The sequence below is a fragment of the Erythrolamprus reginae genome, chromosome 7 (assembly GCF_031021105.1).
Source record: "Erythrolamprus reginae isolate rEryReg1 chromosome 7, rEryReg1.hap1, whole genome shotgun sequence".
Taxonomy (NCBI): Eukaryota; Metazoa; Chordata; class Lepidosauria; order Squamata; family Dipsadidae; genus Erythrolamprus; species Erythrolamprus reginae.
The window spans coordinates 14028854-14041805 of record NC_091956.1 but is presented as its reverse complement, the minus strand read 5'-3'; the positions used below and the strand labels follow the sequence as shown (position 1 = coordinate 14041805).

The following is a 12952-nucleotide window of genomic DNA, read 5'->3' as shown; positions in this document are numbered from 1 at the left end:
ATGTAAAATAATGCACTTGGGGAAAAGGAATCCTAAATCTGAGTATTGCATTGGCAGTTCTGTGTTAGCAAAAACTTCAGAAGAGAAGGATTTAGGGGTAGTGATTTCTGACAGTCTCAAAATGGGTGAGCAGTGTGGTCGGGCGGTAGGAAAGGCAAGTAGGATGCTTGGCTGCATAGCTAGAGGTATAACAAGCAGGAAGAGGGAGATTGTGATCCCCTTATATAGAGCGCTGGTGAGACCACATTTGGAGTATGTACTGTGTTCAGTTCTGGAGACCTCACCTACAAAAAGATATTGACAAAATTGAACGGGTCTAAAGACGGGCTACAAGAATGGTGGAAGGTCTTAAGCATAAAACGTATCAGGAAAGACTTAATGAACTCAATCTGTATAGTCTGGAGGACAGAAGGAAAAGGGGGGACATGATCGAAACATTTAAATATGTTAAAGGGTTAAATAGGGTTCAGGAGGGAAGTGTTTTTAACAGGAAAGTGAACACAAGAACAAGGGGACACAATCTGAAGTTAGTTGGGGGAAAGATCAAAGGCAACATGAGAAAGTATTATTTTACTGAAAGAATAGTAGATCCTTGGAACAAACTTCCAGCAGACGTGGTTGGTAAATCCACAGTAACCGAATTTAAACATGCCTGGGATAAACATATATCCATTGTAAGAAAAAATACAGACTAGATGGATCTACACCAGTGATGGCAAACGTTTTTGCTTGGGTGCCAAAAGAGTGTATGTGCAGGCAATAGTACATGCATGTTCACACCCATCATGCTATGCCCTCCCCCTGCACACTCGCACAGGCCTCACTGAAGCCTCTGGTCTTCCAGTAGGCCTGTTTCGGGTAATGCAATCTCTGCTAAAAAATATCCAAGGTCAGAAGGACCCCAAGGACCCCTCCAGTATTGGGCAGCCACTTACCGCTCTAATCGGATGGTCCTTGGCCGCACATGCTCCTGACGCGCCCCACATGAGATTTGCCTTCTGCACATGCACAGCAAGACAAATCTAGTGAGATTTCGGCTATTTTTACCTGTATTTTTGCTTCTGTGCATGCGCAGAAGCAAAAAACAACAAAAATAGCCAAAATCTCATGAACGCAAGCGAGATTTGGGCTATTTTCGCCAGTATTTTTGCTTCTGCGCATGTGCAGAAACAGATACAATATTACAAAAAAAGTCGAATTTTGGCCTGGGAATCTGTCCGTCGTGCCATTCCTGGGCCAAAATCTATCGGCGTGCCGTTCCCAGGCCATTTCCACTGGCCACCCTGTGTTCCCCCCCCACATGGGGGGAGAAGCCCATGACTGGACCTCTCCCTTGGTCAGGAGGAATCTACTTCCAAGTAAGCCTGCAGGATTTTGCAAAAGGAAAGATCTGCCTCCTTGCCCTATCTCAAAACCAGCACCAGGTTTTTTTTTTCAGGATTTGAGCTGAGCTCTGCTATGAATCAGAAGAGAACAGAATAAACAGAGACGCAAGGGTCAGTCTAGTCTCCTTGAAAGCTTTCAATGATGGAGCTGCCACTTATTTGCCCTATACTGTTCTGCCACCCAGGAACGAAGTAATTAATCAAACACACACACACACACACACACACACAGGGTTGTAAAAATAAAGCAAGGGTTCTTTATATTCAGAAAACTGCAAACAACGGGTTCAGAGCAATGTTTAAGAGTTCAATAGATCAGAGTGCAGAAGCCCTTCAGGCTTACGTCAGCCAGAAATAACTCACAGCTTAAATGTCAGAGTGTCCAGAAATCCACAGCAAACACGAAACCACAATTCATCAAACTTTCTTCAAAACTGAACGATAGACTCCCACACAGACCTCTGCAACCCTCCCCTTTTTCAAGGTTGCAGTAGTGTCTTAATTCTTATCACCTGTGACCTATAATCTGTTTCTGCATTTGCACAGCTGCTCATGTCTTCCCAGCATTCTCCTGACCCGAACATTCAGAATAGGATTGTTCATTAACTCTTCCCCTTCTGATTCAGATGAAACTCTGGCTGCAGATTTGACTGACTCCATTCCCCTATCTCTCCAGTCCCTTCCTGCTCCATTCCCCTCCCCCCCTGCCTCTCCTGGTTCACTGTCTGATTCGCCCCCCAGCCAGACGGGTCTTCTGTGAGCAGACGGCTCCCACTCCTCTACGTCAAAATCAGCAGCCAAAGGAGCTGGCCTGAAGCCAACCACAACACCTACTACCTTCTGATATCTGCAGCTGGGTTGGCACAGTGGTTAGAGTGCATAATTGCAGGCTATTTCAGCTAACTGCTAGCTGTAGTTCAGCAGTTCAAATCTCACCATCAGCTCAAGGTTGACTCAGCCTTCCGTCCTTCCGAGGTGGGTAAAATGAGGACCCAGATTGTTGGGGGCAAGAGGCTGATTCTGTAAACTGCTTAGAGAGGGCTGTAAAAGCACTAGGAAGTTGGGGGAAAGATCAAAAGCAACATGAGAAAATATTATTTTACTGAAAGAGTAGTAGATCCTTGGAACAAACTTCCAGCAGATGTGGTTGATAAATCCACAGTAACTGAATTTAAACATGCCTGGGATAAACATATATCCATCCTAAGAAAAAATACAGACTAGATGGATCATGAGGTCTTTTTCTGCCATCAGTCTTCTATGTTTCTAAGTGGTATATAACTACATTATATATGTATACAGTATATGCGTGACGTGTGTGTGTGTATTTTTTAAATTATTTTTTTTATGTATAATACATTTAAAAAACAACAAACACAACAATATAATACAATACAGATGGATTAAAAAAAGAAAAGTACATGATATAAATTGATTATTCCCTTCTCCCCCCCTATTAATTTTCCAATATCTGGTTGAATTTGAATCGATTTATCCAACATCTTCCTAAAATCTTCCAGTGTTGGGGCATTCTTGCCTTCTACGGGGAATTTCTCTCCCCCACCTTTTTCCCTGTCCAGTCCACAGCTCTACTTCGTCCTGTGGACCAAACTAACCAAGATTAACTAGGTTTTTATTCCAGAGTAAGACGTCAACTACAAGATGAATGCTTGGTAAAATGGACTGTCCCATTTCCGAGAGCGGGGAGGCGAAGAGAGGAGCATCCCCCACAAGGTGAAACCAAGGGAAAATGGTTACGCCCTAACAGGAAATGACGTAGAAGGAAAGCGGTGTAAGGGAAGAAAACGCGCTTTCTTCCTCTCTCAGCGTTGTAGCCGATCATAGAAAAGAGAAAGACAGAAGGGCACGAGTTTCTTTTTCCTTCCCCCCCCTTTCCATCCCACATCCGGTTTGCAAGACTCCGCCTTCCCAAAATGGCGGTGCCTCTTCTGTGGAGAACCGGCCGGGCGAAGAGTCACCCATGAGGCGGTTCCTTCGCCGGCCTCCTTGTGCTTTCTCCCGTAGCGCGAGCGCGGGAGGAGGATGCTGCCGGCTCTGGCCGCTCAGCGGAAGGGATGGCGCTGCTTTTACCAGCTGCGTCTGCTGCTGCGGCGCCGGGGGAGCCGGTGCCCGCCGGTCTGCCCCGGTGAGTGTGGCCGGCGGGATTTCCGTGGGGTCCGAAGGAGCGTGTGGCTCCAGCCGGCCTGAAAGGAGTCGCAAGGGCCCTTTTTGGCCGTGGAGTGAGGGACGGGGGGCATTAATACAGGAGGTCCTTGACTTACGACGTGACGGACGTTGCTAAGCGGGACTTGGTCGAAAACATCGGGGCGAGAGGGCTTTTTTTTCTTCTGGCGGTAGCCTCCAGATTGAGCTTGTCAGTCAGAAAGGTCGGCAGTTCAAACCCCTAGTGCAGGTCTCCTGCGTCAGCAGGGGGGTTGGACTAGATGACCTCTAAAGTCCCTTCCAACTGTTAACTGTTAACAGCATGCTTTCCTTTGACTTCCGTGTGGGCTTTGTTAGGAGCCCAATATATAAATCCTCAATTTATCTACCTGCATACCTACCTACCTATCTATCCAATCTATCTGTATCTATCTAATATCTCTCCTTCTCTCATCTCTCTCTATTTATCTAATATCTCTCTCACTATCTATCTATCTATCTATCTATCTATCTATCTATCTATCTATCTATCTATCTATCTATCTATCTATCTATCTATCTATCTATCTATCTATCTATCTAAGAATATAAGGAGAGTCATGCTGAATCAGGCCAAAGCCCATCGAGTCCAGCATTCTGTGTCCCACAGTGGCTCATCAATTGTCCATGGGATCTTGAGTAGAAAGAGAAGGCAAAATCTTCCCTTTCCCTTGATCCCCAAAAAATGGTACTCAAGGGAATCCTGCCTGCCTCAACCAACAGAGGCGGCACATGGACATCTGTTTCAATAACCCCTATGATACACTTGGCCTCCATGAATCTGTCTAATCCTGCCTTGAAGCTATGAAGGCTGACAGCTGTCACAACTTCTTCTGGAAGTGAATTCCATAAACCAAGGACCCTCTGGGTGAATAAATATTTCCCTTTATTTGTCCTCGTTTTCTTAACTATAAGCTTTAGGCAGTGCCCCCTTGTCCTAGTATTGTGTGATAGAGAAAATAATTTTTCTCTATCCATGTTTTCTCATGATTTTATACACTTTGATCAAGTCACTCCTTAAACACTGACTTTTAAGGCTGAAGAGACCAAGGCATTGCAACTTGGTTTCATAAGGGAGGTGCTCTGTCTGTCTGTCTGTCTGTCTGTCTGTCTGTCTGTCTGTCTGTCTCTATCTATCTCTATCTATCTATCTATCTATCTATCTATCTATTCTCTCTCTATGTATCCATCTAATATCTCTCCCTCACTGTCATCAACTATATGTCTGTCTACGTATATCTATTCTCTCTCTATGTATCTAATATCTCTCCCTATCTATCTGTTTGTCTGTCTATCCATCCATCTATCTATCTATCCTTCTCTCTCTCTTTCTCTCCTCTCTTGTATCTGTCTAATATCGCTCCTTCACTATCATCTATGTATGTATCTATCTATTCTCTCTCTCTATGTATCTATCTAATATCTCTCCCTCACAATCGTCTGTCTATCTAATTTATATGCTGCCCAACTCCTCAAGGACTCGGCAGCTTACAACAAATAAAAATATTTAAATATTTAAAATTAAGCCTTAGGTATGACCGGAAAGAGCATATGAAACAATTCCTGACTAATTATCTCCTTGACATTTAAATTTTTTTTTTTTTTTAAAAAAAAATCCCTTTCCTGCCAAAAACAGCGAATGAATCTGGTGATGATGTACCCATTTCAGAGCTGATTTGTGGGTTCTGGAAATGAACGTTCTTCGTAGCCATGGGTTCACAGCATCCTCTCTACAGACATTTATTTATTTCTATTCTAAACCTAGAAATCTTACAGGCAGTCATTTTTTAACAACTTTTTTAGAAACCTTGCAGGCAGTCCTTAACTTATGACCACGATGGAGCCCCAAAACTGATGTCACTAGAGTAGAATAGAATAGAATTAGAATAGAATTTGTTATTGGTCAAATGTGATTGGACACACAAGGAATTTGTCTTGGTGCATATGCTCTCAGTGTACCTAAAAGAAAAAGATACATTTGTCAAGAATCATGGGGTACAACAATGATTGTCATAGGGGTCAAATAAGTAATGAAGAAACAATCAATATTAATTAAAATCTTAGGATACAAGCAACAAGTTACAGTCATACAGTCCTAAGTCAGAGGAAAAGGATGATAGGAATGATGAGAAAAAACTAGTAGAAATAGAGGTGCAGGCTTAGTAAAAAGTTTGATAGTGTTGAGGGAATTATTTGTTTAGTAGAGTAATGGCGTTTGGCAAAAACCCTTCTTGTGCCTAGTTGTTTTGGTGTGCAGTGCTCTGTAGCGATGTTTTGAGGGTAGGAGTTGAAACAGTTTGTGTCTAGGATGTGAGGGGTCAGTAAATATTTTCACACGGCCCTCTTTTTGATTCATTTATTTATTTATTTATTAGATTTGTATGCCGCCCCTCTCCGTAAACTCGGGGCGGCTCACAGCATACAGTAAAATAGACTCATGCAGTCTACAGGTCCTCAATGGAAGGCAGATTGGCAGCAATTGTTTTTTCTGCAGTTCTGATTTTCCTCTGAAGTCTGTGTCGGTGTTGTTGGGTTGCAGAACCAAACCACAAACAGTTATAGAGGTGCAGATGACAGACTCAATGATTCCTCTGTAGAACTGTATCAGCAGCTAACTTGCTAAGCAAGACATGGGCTTTAAAAGTAGGGTTCTACATTGAGAAGGTCTTAAGCATAAAACGTATCAGGAAAGACTTAATGAACTCAATCTGTATAGTCTGGAGGACAGAAGGAAAAGGGGGGACATGATCGAAACATTTAAATATATTAAAGGGTTAAATAAGGTCCAGGAGGGAAGTGTTTTTAATAGGAAAGTGAACACAAGAACAAGGGGACACAATCTGAAGTTAGTTGGGGGAAAGATCAAAAGCAACATGAGAAAATATTATTTTACTGAAAGAGTAGTAGATCCTTGGAACAAACTTCCAGCAGACGTGGTAGATAAATCCACAGTAACTGAATTTAAACATGCCTGGGATAAACATATATCCATCCTAAGATAAAATACAGAAAATAGTATAAGGGCAGACTAGATGGACCATGAGGTCTTTTTCTGCCGTCAGACTTCTATGTTTCTATGTTTCTAAGATTGTTCTGCTTTGTTAGCACTCGTTATGTAGAAGCCTAAATGTGCCACTTGCTATCATTCCAATGTTACTTCCGCCTTGATAATCTGATGTTTTAAATCAGGGCTCTCCAACTTTGGCAATTTCAAGACTTGGGGATTTCAACTACCAGAATTCGCCAGCCTGTCTGCCTAGGGAATTCTGGGAGTTGAGGTCTGCATTTCTTGGAAGCCAAGGTTGAGCATTCCTATTCTAGACTGAGCCCTCATGTGTTCTAGACACCTGAACCAGCATTGGCTGGCTTTGTATGTGTGAAGTGAAAATCAAGTCCAGTTATCACCTAATATTGCATGGTAACCCAGCTGTTAGCTGCATGCATAGATTTATTTTAGCTTGTAAATGTATCAGGTTCAGGTCATTTTATGTATGTCAGCAGCTTGAAAGTGTGTGGGGAGGAAGGCTTTGTTTAAATACATCTCTGTCTGTTTGTAAAACACATCTTGTCTTATTTATTATTTTGGCAAATCTTGCTCTGTAGCCTTAAATTATTCTATTTATTATTATTAATTTATTAATTTTATTAATTTATTAAATTATTTGAAACAGAAGCTAACTTTACTGCATCCCGTTAGTGAGCATAATAAAGTCATTGCTTCTGATAAGTGGAATTTGGGGAATGTGAAGTAAATAAACTTAGTATTGGAGAAATATTTTAATTTTGGCCAGTTCAGCACCACTAACATTTATTGCTTTGTAATTACGCGTGAGATCCAAAACTATGTTACCTCTTGGTTTTTTAAAAACTCCCTGGGACTGCTATTTTCTTTGTGCCGTATCAAGTTTAGGGATAACCGGTGTTCCATTTGGGAAAAGTCCTGTCTCATTTGAATATCCTTTTCCCTCTACTAACCTTCCCATTGTCCTTCCTTTGGTAAGCCCATTGAGTAAACATTTCAATAGTCATAACACTGTGATGTCTTCTCACCTGGTTTTTGCTATTGACCAAAAGGTGTTCTTCTATCTTCTAAAACTATCATTCTACTTCCATGTTTCCATCAGGTTGGCAAGGAGCCATTAAACCTGGGAGACTCCTGGCCATTCTGCCAGGTAGGTCTGTCCCTCATCCCGCCAGTCAAGTCAGAGCTTACTCGTCCAACGACCAGAAGAACAGCACAAGAACTCAAGATGGCAGCGCTTCAGCCTCAGAAGGCAGTGCACAGAAAATGGCGTCCGGTAGGTTCAGCATCCACTTGTGCCCTTACTTCTGAGTCTCCTCCTGTTCCTTAGTTATTCCCTTCTCCTGACAGCACTGCGCATACGAGCTTCTGGAACAGGCTCCAGCTGTTCTTCTGCCCCACTTATCCTCCCACTCCAAAGGCAGCTAATAAATATCGGACAGCCCTGGCCCCAATTCTGCCTCGGACGTAGAGCCCTCGTCTTAGCCTTCCCCAGACTCCGGGACTTGCTCAAGTTCCTCTCCAACCTCCTCACTGTCCGTGTCTACGGGCCGCAACATTTATTTGTTTGTTTGTTTGTTTGTTTGTTTATTTATTAGATTTGTATGCCGCCCCTCTCCGTAGACTCGGGGCGGCTCACAACAGCAATAAAACAATTCATGACAAATCTAATAATTTAAAAACATTTTAAAAAAACCCGTTATTAAGCAGACATACACACAGACATACCATACATAAATTGTATAGGCCCGGAGGAGATATCTCAATTTCCCCATGCCTGGCGGCAAAGGTGGGTTTTAAGGAGTTTATGAAAGGCAAGGAGGGTGGGGGCAGTTCTAATCTCCGGGGGGAGCTGGTTCCAGAGAGTCGGGGCCGCCACAGAGAAGGCTCTTCCCCTGGGACCCACCAAACGACATTGTTTAGTCGACGGGACCCGGAGAAGGCCCACTCTGTGGGACCTAATCGGTCACTGGGATTCGTGCAGCAGAAGGCAGTCCCGGAGATATTCTGGTCCAGTGCCATGAAGGGCTTTATAGATCATAACCAACAGTTTGAATTGTGACCGGAAATTGATCGGCAACCAATGCAGACTGCGGAGTGTTGGTGTAACATGGACATACCTGGGGAAGCCCATGATTGCTCTTGCAGCTGCATTCTGCACGATCTGAAGTTTCCGAACACTTTTCAAAGGTAGCCCCATGTAGAGAGCATTACAGTAGTCGAACCTCGAGGTGATGAGGGCATGAGTGACTGTGAGCAGTGAGTCCTGGTCCAGATAGGGCCGCAACTGGTGCACCAGGCGAACCTGAGCAAACGTCCCCCTCGCCACAGCTGAAAGACATGATTAGAATGAACCAGGTTTAAACCCAGATATTTCTCTTATTGCGTCTTTGAATCATCTGACAATGATGGCAAAGGGCATCTCTGTTTCAGGGTGTTTTCTTTCAGAATGATCCCGCTTCCTCTAAAACAGTGGTTCTCAACCTGGGGGTCGGGACCCCTTGGGGGTTGAATGACCATTTCACAGGGGTCGCCTAAGACCATGGGAAAAGACAAATTTCCCATGGTGTTATGAACTAAAGCTTCTATTCCAGTGATGGCAAATCTTTTTTTTCCTCGAGTGCCAAAAGAGCGTGGGCGTGCATTATTACGCATGCACGAGTACCCACACCCATAATTCAATGTCTGGGGAGGGCAAAAACAACTTTCCCCGTCCCCTAGAGGCCCTCTGAAGGCCGGAAACGGCCTGTTTCCTAACTTCTGGTGGGGCCAGTAGGCCGTGTTTTGCCCTCCCCAGGCTCCAAAGGCTTCCCTGGAGCCGGGGGAGAGTAAAAACGTTCTCCCCCATCTCCCTGGAGGCTCTCTGGAAGCCAAACATGCCCTCCCAGAGCCTCCATGCGAGCCAAAAATCAGCTGGTTGGCACACACATGCCTGTTGGAACTGAACTAGGGCAATAGCTTGCATGCCGGGAGATATGGCTCCGCGTACCACTTGTGGCACCCGTACCATAGGTTCGCCATCATTGTTCTATTCTATTTTTACAATCCGACCAATCAGGCATTTACAGTGGGGGTTTCCCTTTGACCATCCTGCCAATGAGCTTAAAGCTCTGTTGGGAGAATTGGCGCTAGACTTATGGATAGGGGTCACCACAACACGAGGAACTGTTTTAAGGGGTCGCGGCATTAGAAAGGTTGAGAACCACTGCCAAAGTTTCCCACTGCTTTTGATTTGCCTATTATATTTGAGCCGGGGTGGCGCAGCAGGTAGAGTGCTGTACTGCAGGCCACTGAAGCTGACTGTAGATATGTAGGTCAGCGGTTCAAATCTCATCACTGGTTGACTTAGCCTTCAGAGGTGGGTAAAATGAGGACCCGGATTGTGGGGGCAATATGCCGGCTCTGTTAAAAAGTACTATTGCTAACATGTTGTAACCCGCCCTGAGTCTAAGGAGAAGGGCTGCATAAAAATCAAATAAATTAAATTAAATTAAATTAAATTAATAAATAAATATTTCAATACTTTGAAATACTGTACAGGTAAGCCTCGACCTAACGACCGCAATTTAGCCCAAAATGTCTGTTGCTAAGCGAGAACATTTGCCAAGAGAATTTTTGCCCCGTCTTAACAACTTTTCTTGCAGCGGTTCCTAAGTGAATCACATTGGTCATTAACTTAGTATCCTCGCTGTTAAGGGAATCTGGTTTCTCTGTTGACTTGGCTTGTCAGAATGTCTTGCAAGGGGAACGTGCGACACTACAAACCGTCATAAATACGAACCAGTTGTCAAGCATCGGAGTGTAATTCACGTGACTGTCGGGAAGTTGCAATGGTGATATGTGAAAAGCAGTCATAAGTCCCTTTATTCAATGCCGTTGTAACTTTGAACGGTCACTGAATAAATTGAGGACCCCAGTATAGTATAGTTTGGATTTTGTGCCCTAAGATTGGCTGTTAAATAAGTGAAGCTTTCTTCAGGGTGCCCAGGGAAATCAGGGAATTGTCAGGGAAATCGGCGGTTCAGGAAATACAGTATCATGGAATTCATGATAAAAACCAGAATAAATCAGGAGGGAAAATCAAGGCAAACAGCCCTCCCCCAGTGGGTCGACCTCTAGGAAGGCACAGAATGCCATGATTGCCACATCAAAATGAAGCAACGGAGATAATTTTCTCAATGAGACGACCTCTATTGTATCAAGATCTCTCCCTTTATTGTATTTCACTTTTCCTGACATGTGGTATAGAATAACCAATTCACGAACGCCACATACATTAAGCCATCCTCCAACTACCATTCACTCATGCACTGTATAAGGCAACCTCCTCGTGACTTCCCTATAGATAATTAACGGAAGCTCCATTCATTGCCTTTTCCTGGATTGTGTGTTTGCTGGTGATTAGCAAAGGAATGAGAGTAAGGCATATACAGTGATCCCTCGAGTTTCGCGATCTCGATCTTCGCGAAACGCTATATCGCGATTTTTCCACCCGATGACGTCACTCTCTTCCTTCCTTTCTCATCTTTCTTTCTCTCTCTCTTTCTCTATCTTGCTTCTTCCTCTCTCACACTCTCTTCCTCCCTCTCTCATCTCTTTCTTTCCTTCTCTCTCTTTCTCTATCTCTCCCCCTCTTGCTGGCGGGCGGGGGCGGGCGGGCGAGTGGGGGCATCAGCGAGGAGCCGGGGTTTCCCCTTTGCGTGGGCGGCTGGGAAACCCCGATCTTCGTCTGCTCACTGCTGCTGCGCCGAGCAGATCAGCTGCTGGGCGGCTGAAGGAACCTTCCCTGGGTCTTCCCCCTCTTGCTGGCGGGCGGGGCGAGCGGGGGCATCAGCGAGGAGCCAGGGTTTCCCCTTTGCGTGGGCGGCCGGGAAGACCCAGGGAAGGTTCCTTCGGCCGCCCCAGCAGCTGATCTGCTCGGTAGCGCAGCAGCAGCGAGGAGCCGAATCGGGGGTTTCCCCTTTGTGTGGGCGGCGGGGAACGCAAACTCCACCATCTACGCATGCGCGGCCATAGAAAAAAAGGGCGCGCATGCGCAGATGGTGTTTTTACTTCCGCAACCCTACATCGTGAAAAATCGATTATCGCGAGGGGTCTTGGAACGGAACCCTCGCGATAATAGAGGGATCACTGTATTTCCTTATATGGAAGTTAGCTATACGTTTTCTTCATGCTGTATATCAAGTTAATTATTTTCCACGTGGTCATGGATTCTGCAGCTTGCTTACTCAGCCTGGACTTTGCTGCCTTTCAAGAGGAAGAATTAAGGTTTTATTCAGCACCCATTAGGCTAAAACATCACCCTCCAGTAATATTCCATTCCAATGTTCAGTGCCTAAAAACCTATGATTACAACAGGAAAACCCAAACTGTACTAAAATGTTGAAAAGTCAGGGGGAAAATAATGTAAAATAATAATGGGTCACGCTGCCTGGCAGAGTCAAGGAAAAATGAGCATAACTGTGGCAACATCTTGCTTCCTCAGCTACCGATATTTCTCCACGGCTTAGCCGTTTGGTATGAAACAGTGAAAGAGCCTGCAAGGTAAGAGCTGGGAAGATCGTTAGCAGCTAGTTAGGGCTGAAAAAAAGCTACATTTAGAGTATAAGACGCACCCAAATTATCAGCCTCTTTCAGGGAGGAAAAAAGTGCGTCTTATACACCAAAATTACAGTAAGTTTCTACTGGGTATTGGAAAAAAACCCCATTATACGTTTAAGTCTGTTCTGTTTAGCTTATTTAATGGAAAAGAATATGCTGATTTTGTTGCCTTCTCCACCCAACTTCAAGGGGAAATTCTTGTTTTAAAGTTGTGGGTTTTTTAAAAAAAAAACCTAATTCATGCATGCTTTTTACAGAAAGAGACTTCCTTGCCAAAATCTTCCATTCAGAAGGCAAATTCTGATAGAAACATAGAAACATAGAAGTCTGACGGCAGAAAAAGACCTCATGGTCCATCTAGTCTGCCCTTATACTATTTTCTGTATTTTATCTTAGGATGGATATATGTTTATCCCAGGCATGTTTAAATTCAGTTACTGTGGATTTATCTACCACGTCTGCTGGAAGTTTGTTCCAAGGATCTACTACTCTTTCAGTAAAATAATATTTTCTCATGTTGCTTTTGATCTTTCCCCCAACTAACTTCAGATTGTGTCCCCTTGTTCTTGTGTTCCCTTTCCTATTAAAAAGACTTCCCTCCTGGACCTTATTTAACCCTTTAACATATTTAAATGTTTCGATCATACCCCCCCTTTTCCTTCTGTCCTCCAGACTATACAGACTGAGTTCATGAAGTCTTTCCTGATACGTTTTATGCTTAAGACCTTCCACCATTCTTGTA

The 12952-nt window shown here is 44.0% G+C and overlaps 1 protein-coding gene across 1 annotated transcript in view; it reads left to right on the top strand.

The window, feature by feature from the left end:
- Nucleotides 1-3332: 3332 nt before the first annotated feature.
- Nucleotides 3333-12952, top strand: part of SLC30A9 (solute carrier family 30 member 9) — a 37610-nt gene continuing 27990 nt past the window's right edge. Inside the window, 2 exon segments of the mRNA XM_070757025.1 lie at nucleotides 3333-3531; nucleotides 7712-7885. Coding sequence (XP_070613126.1) covers nucleotides 3429-3531; nucleotides 7712-7885 — 277 coding nt within the window. The 5' untranslated portion in view covers nucleotides 3333-3428.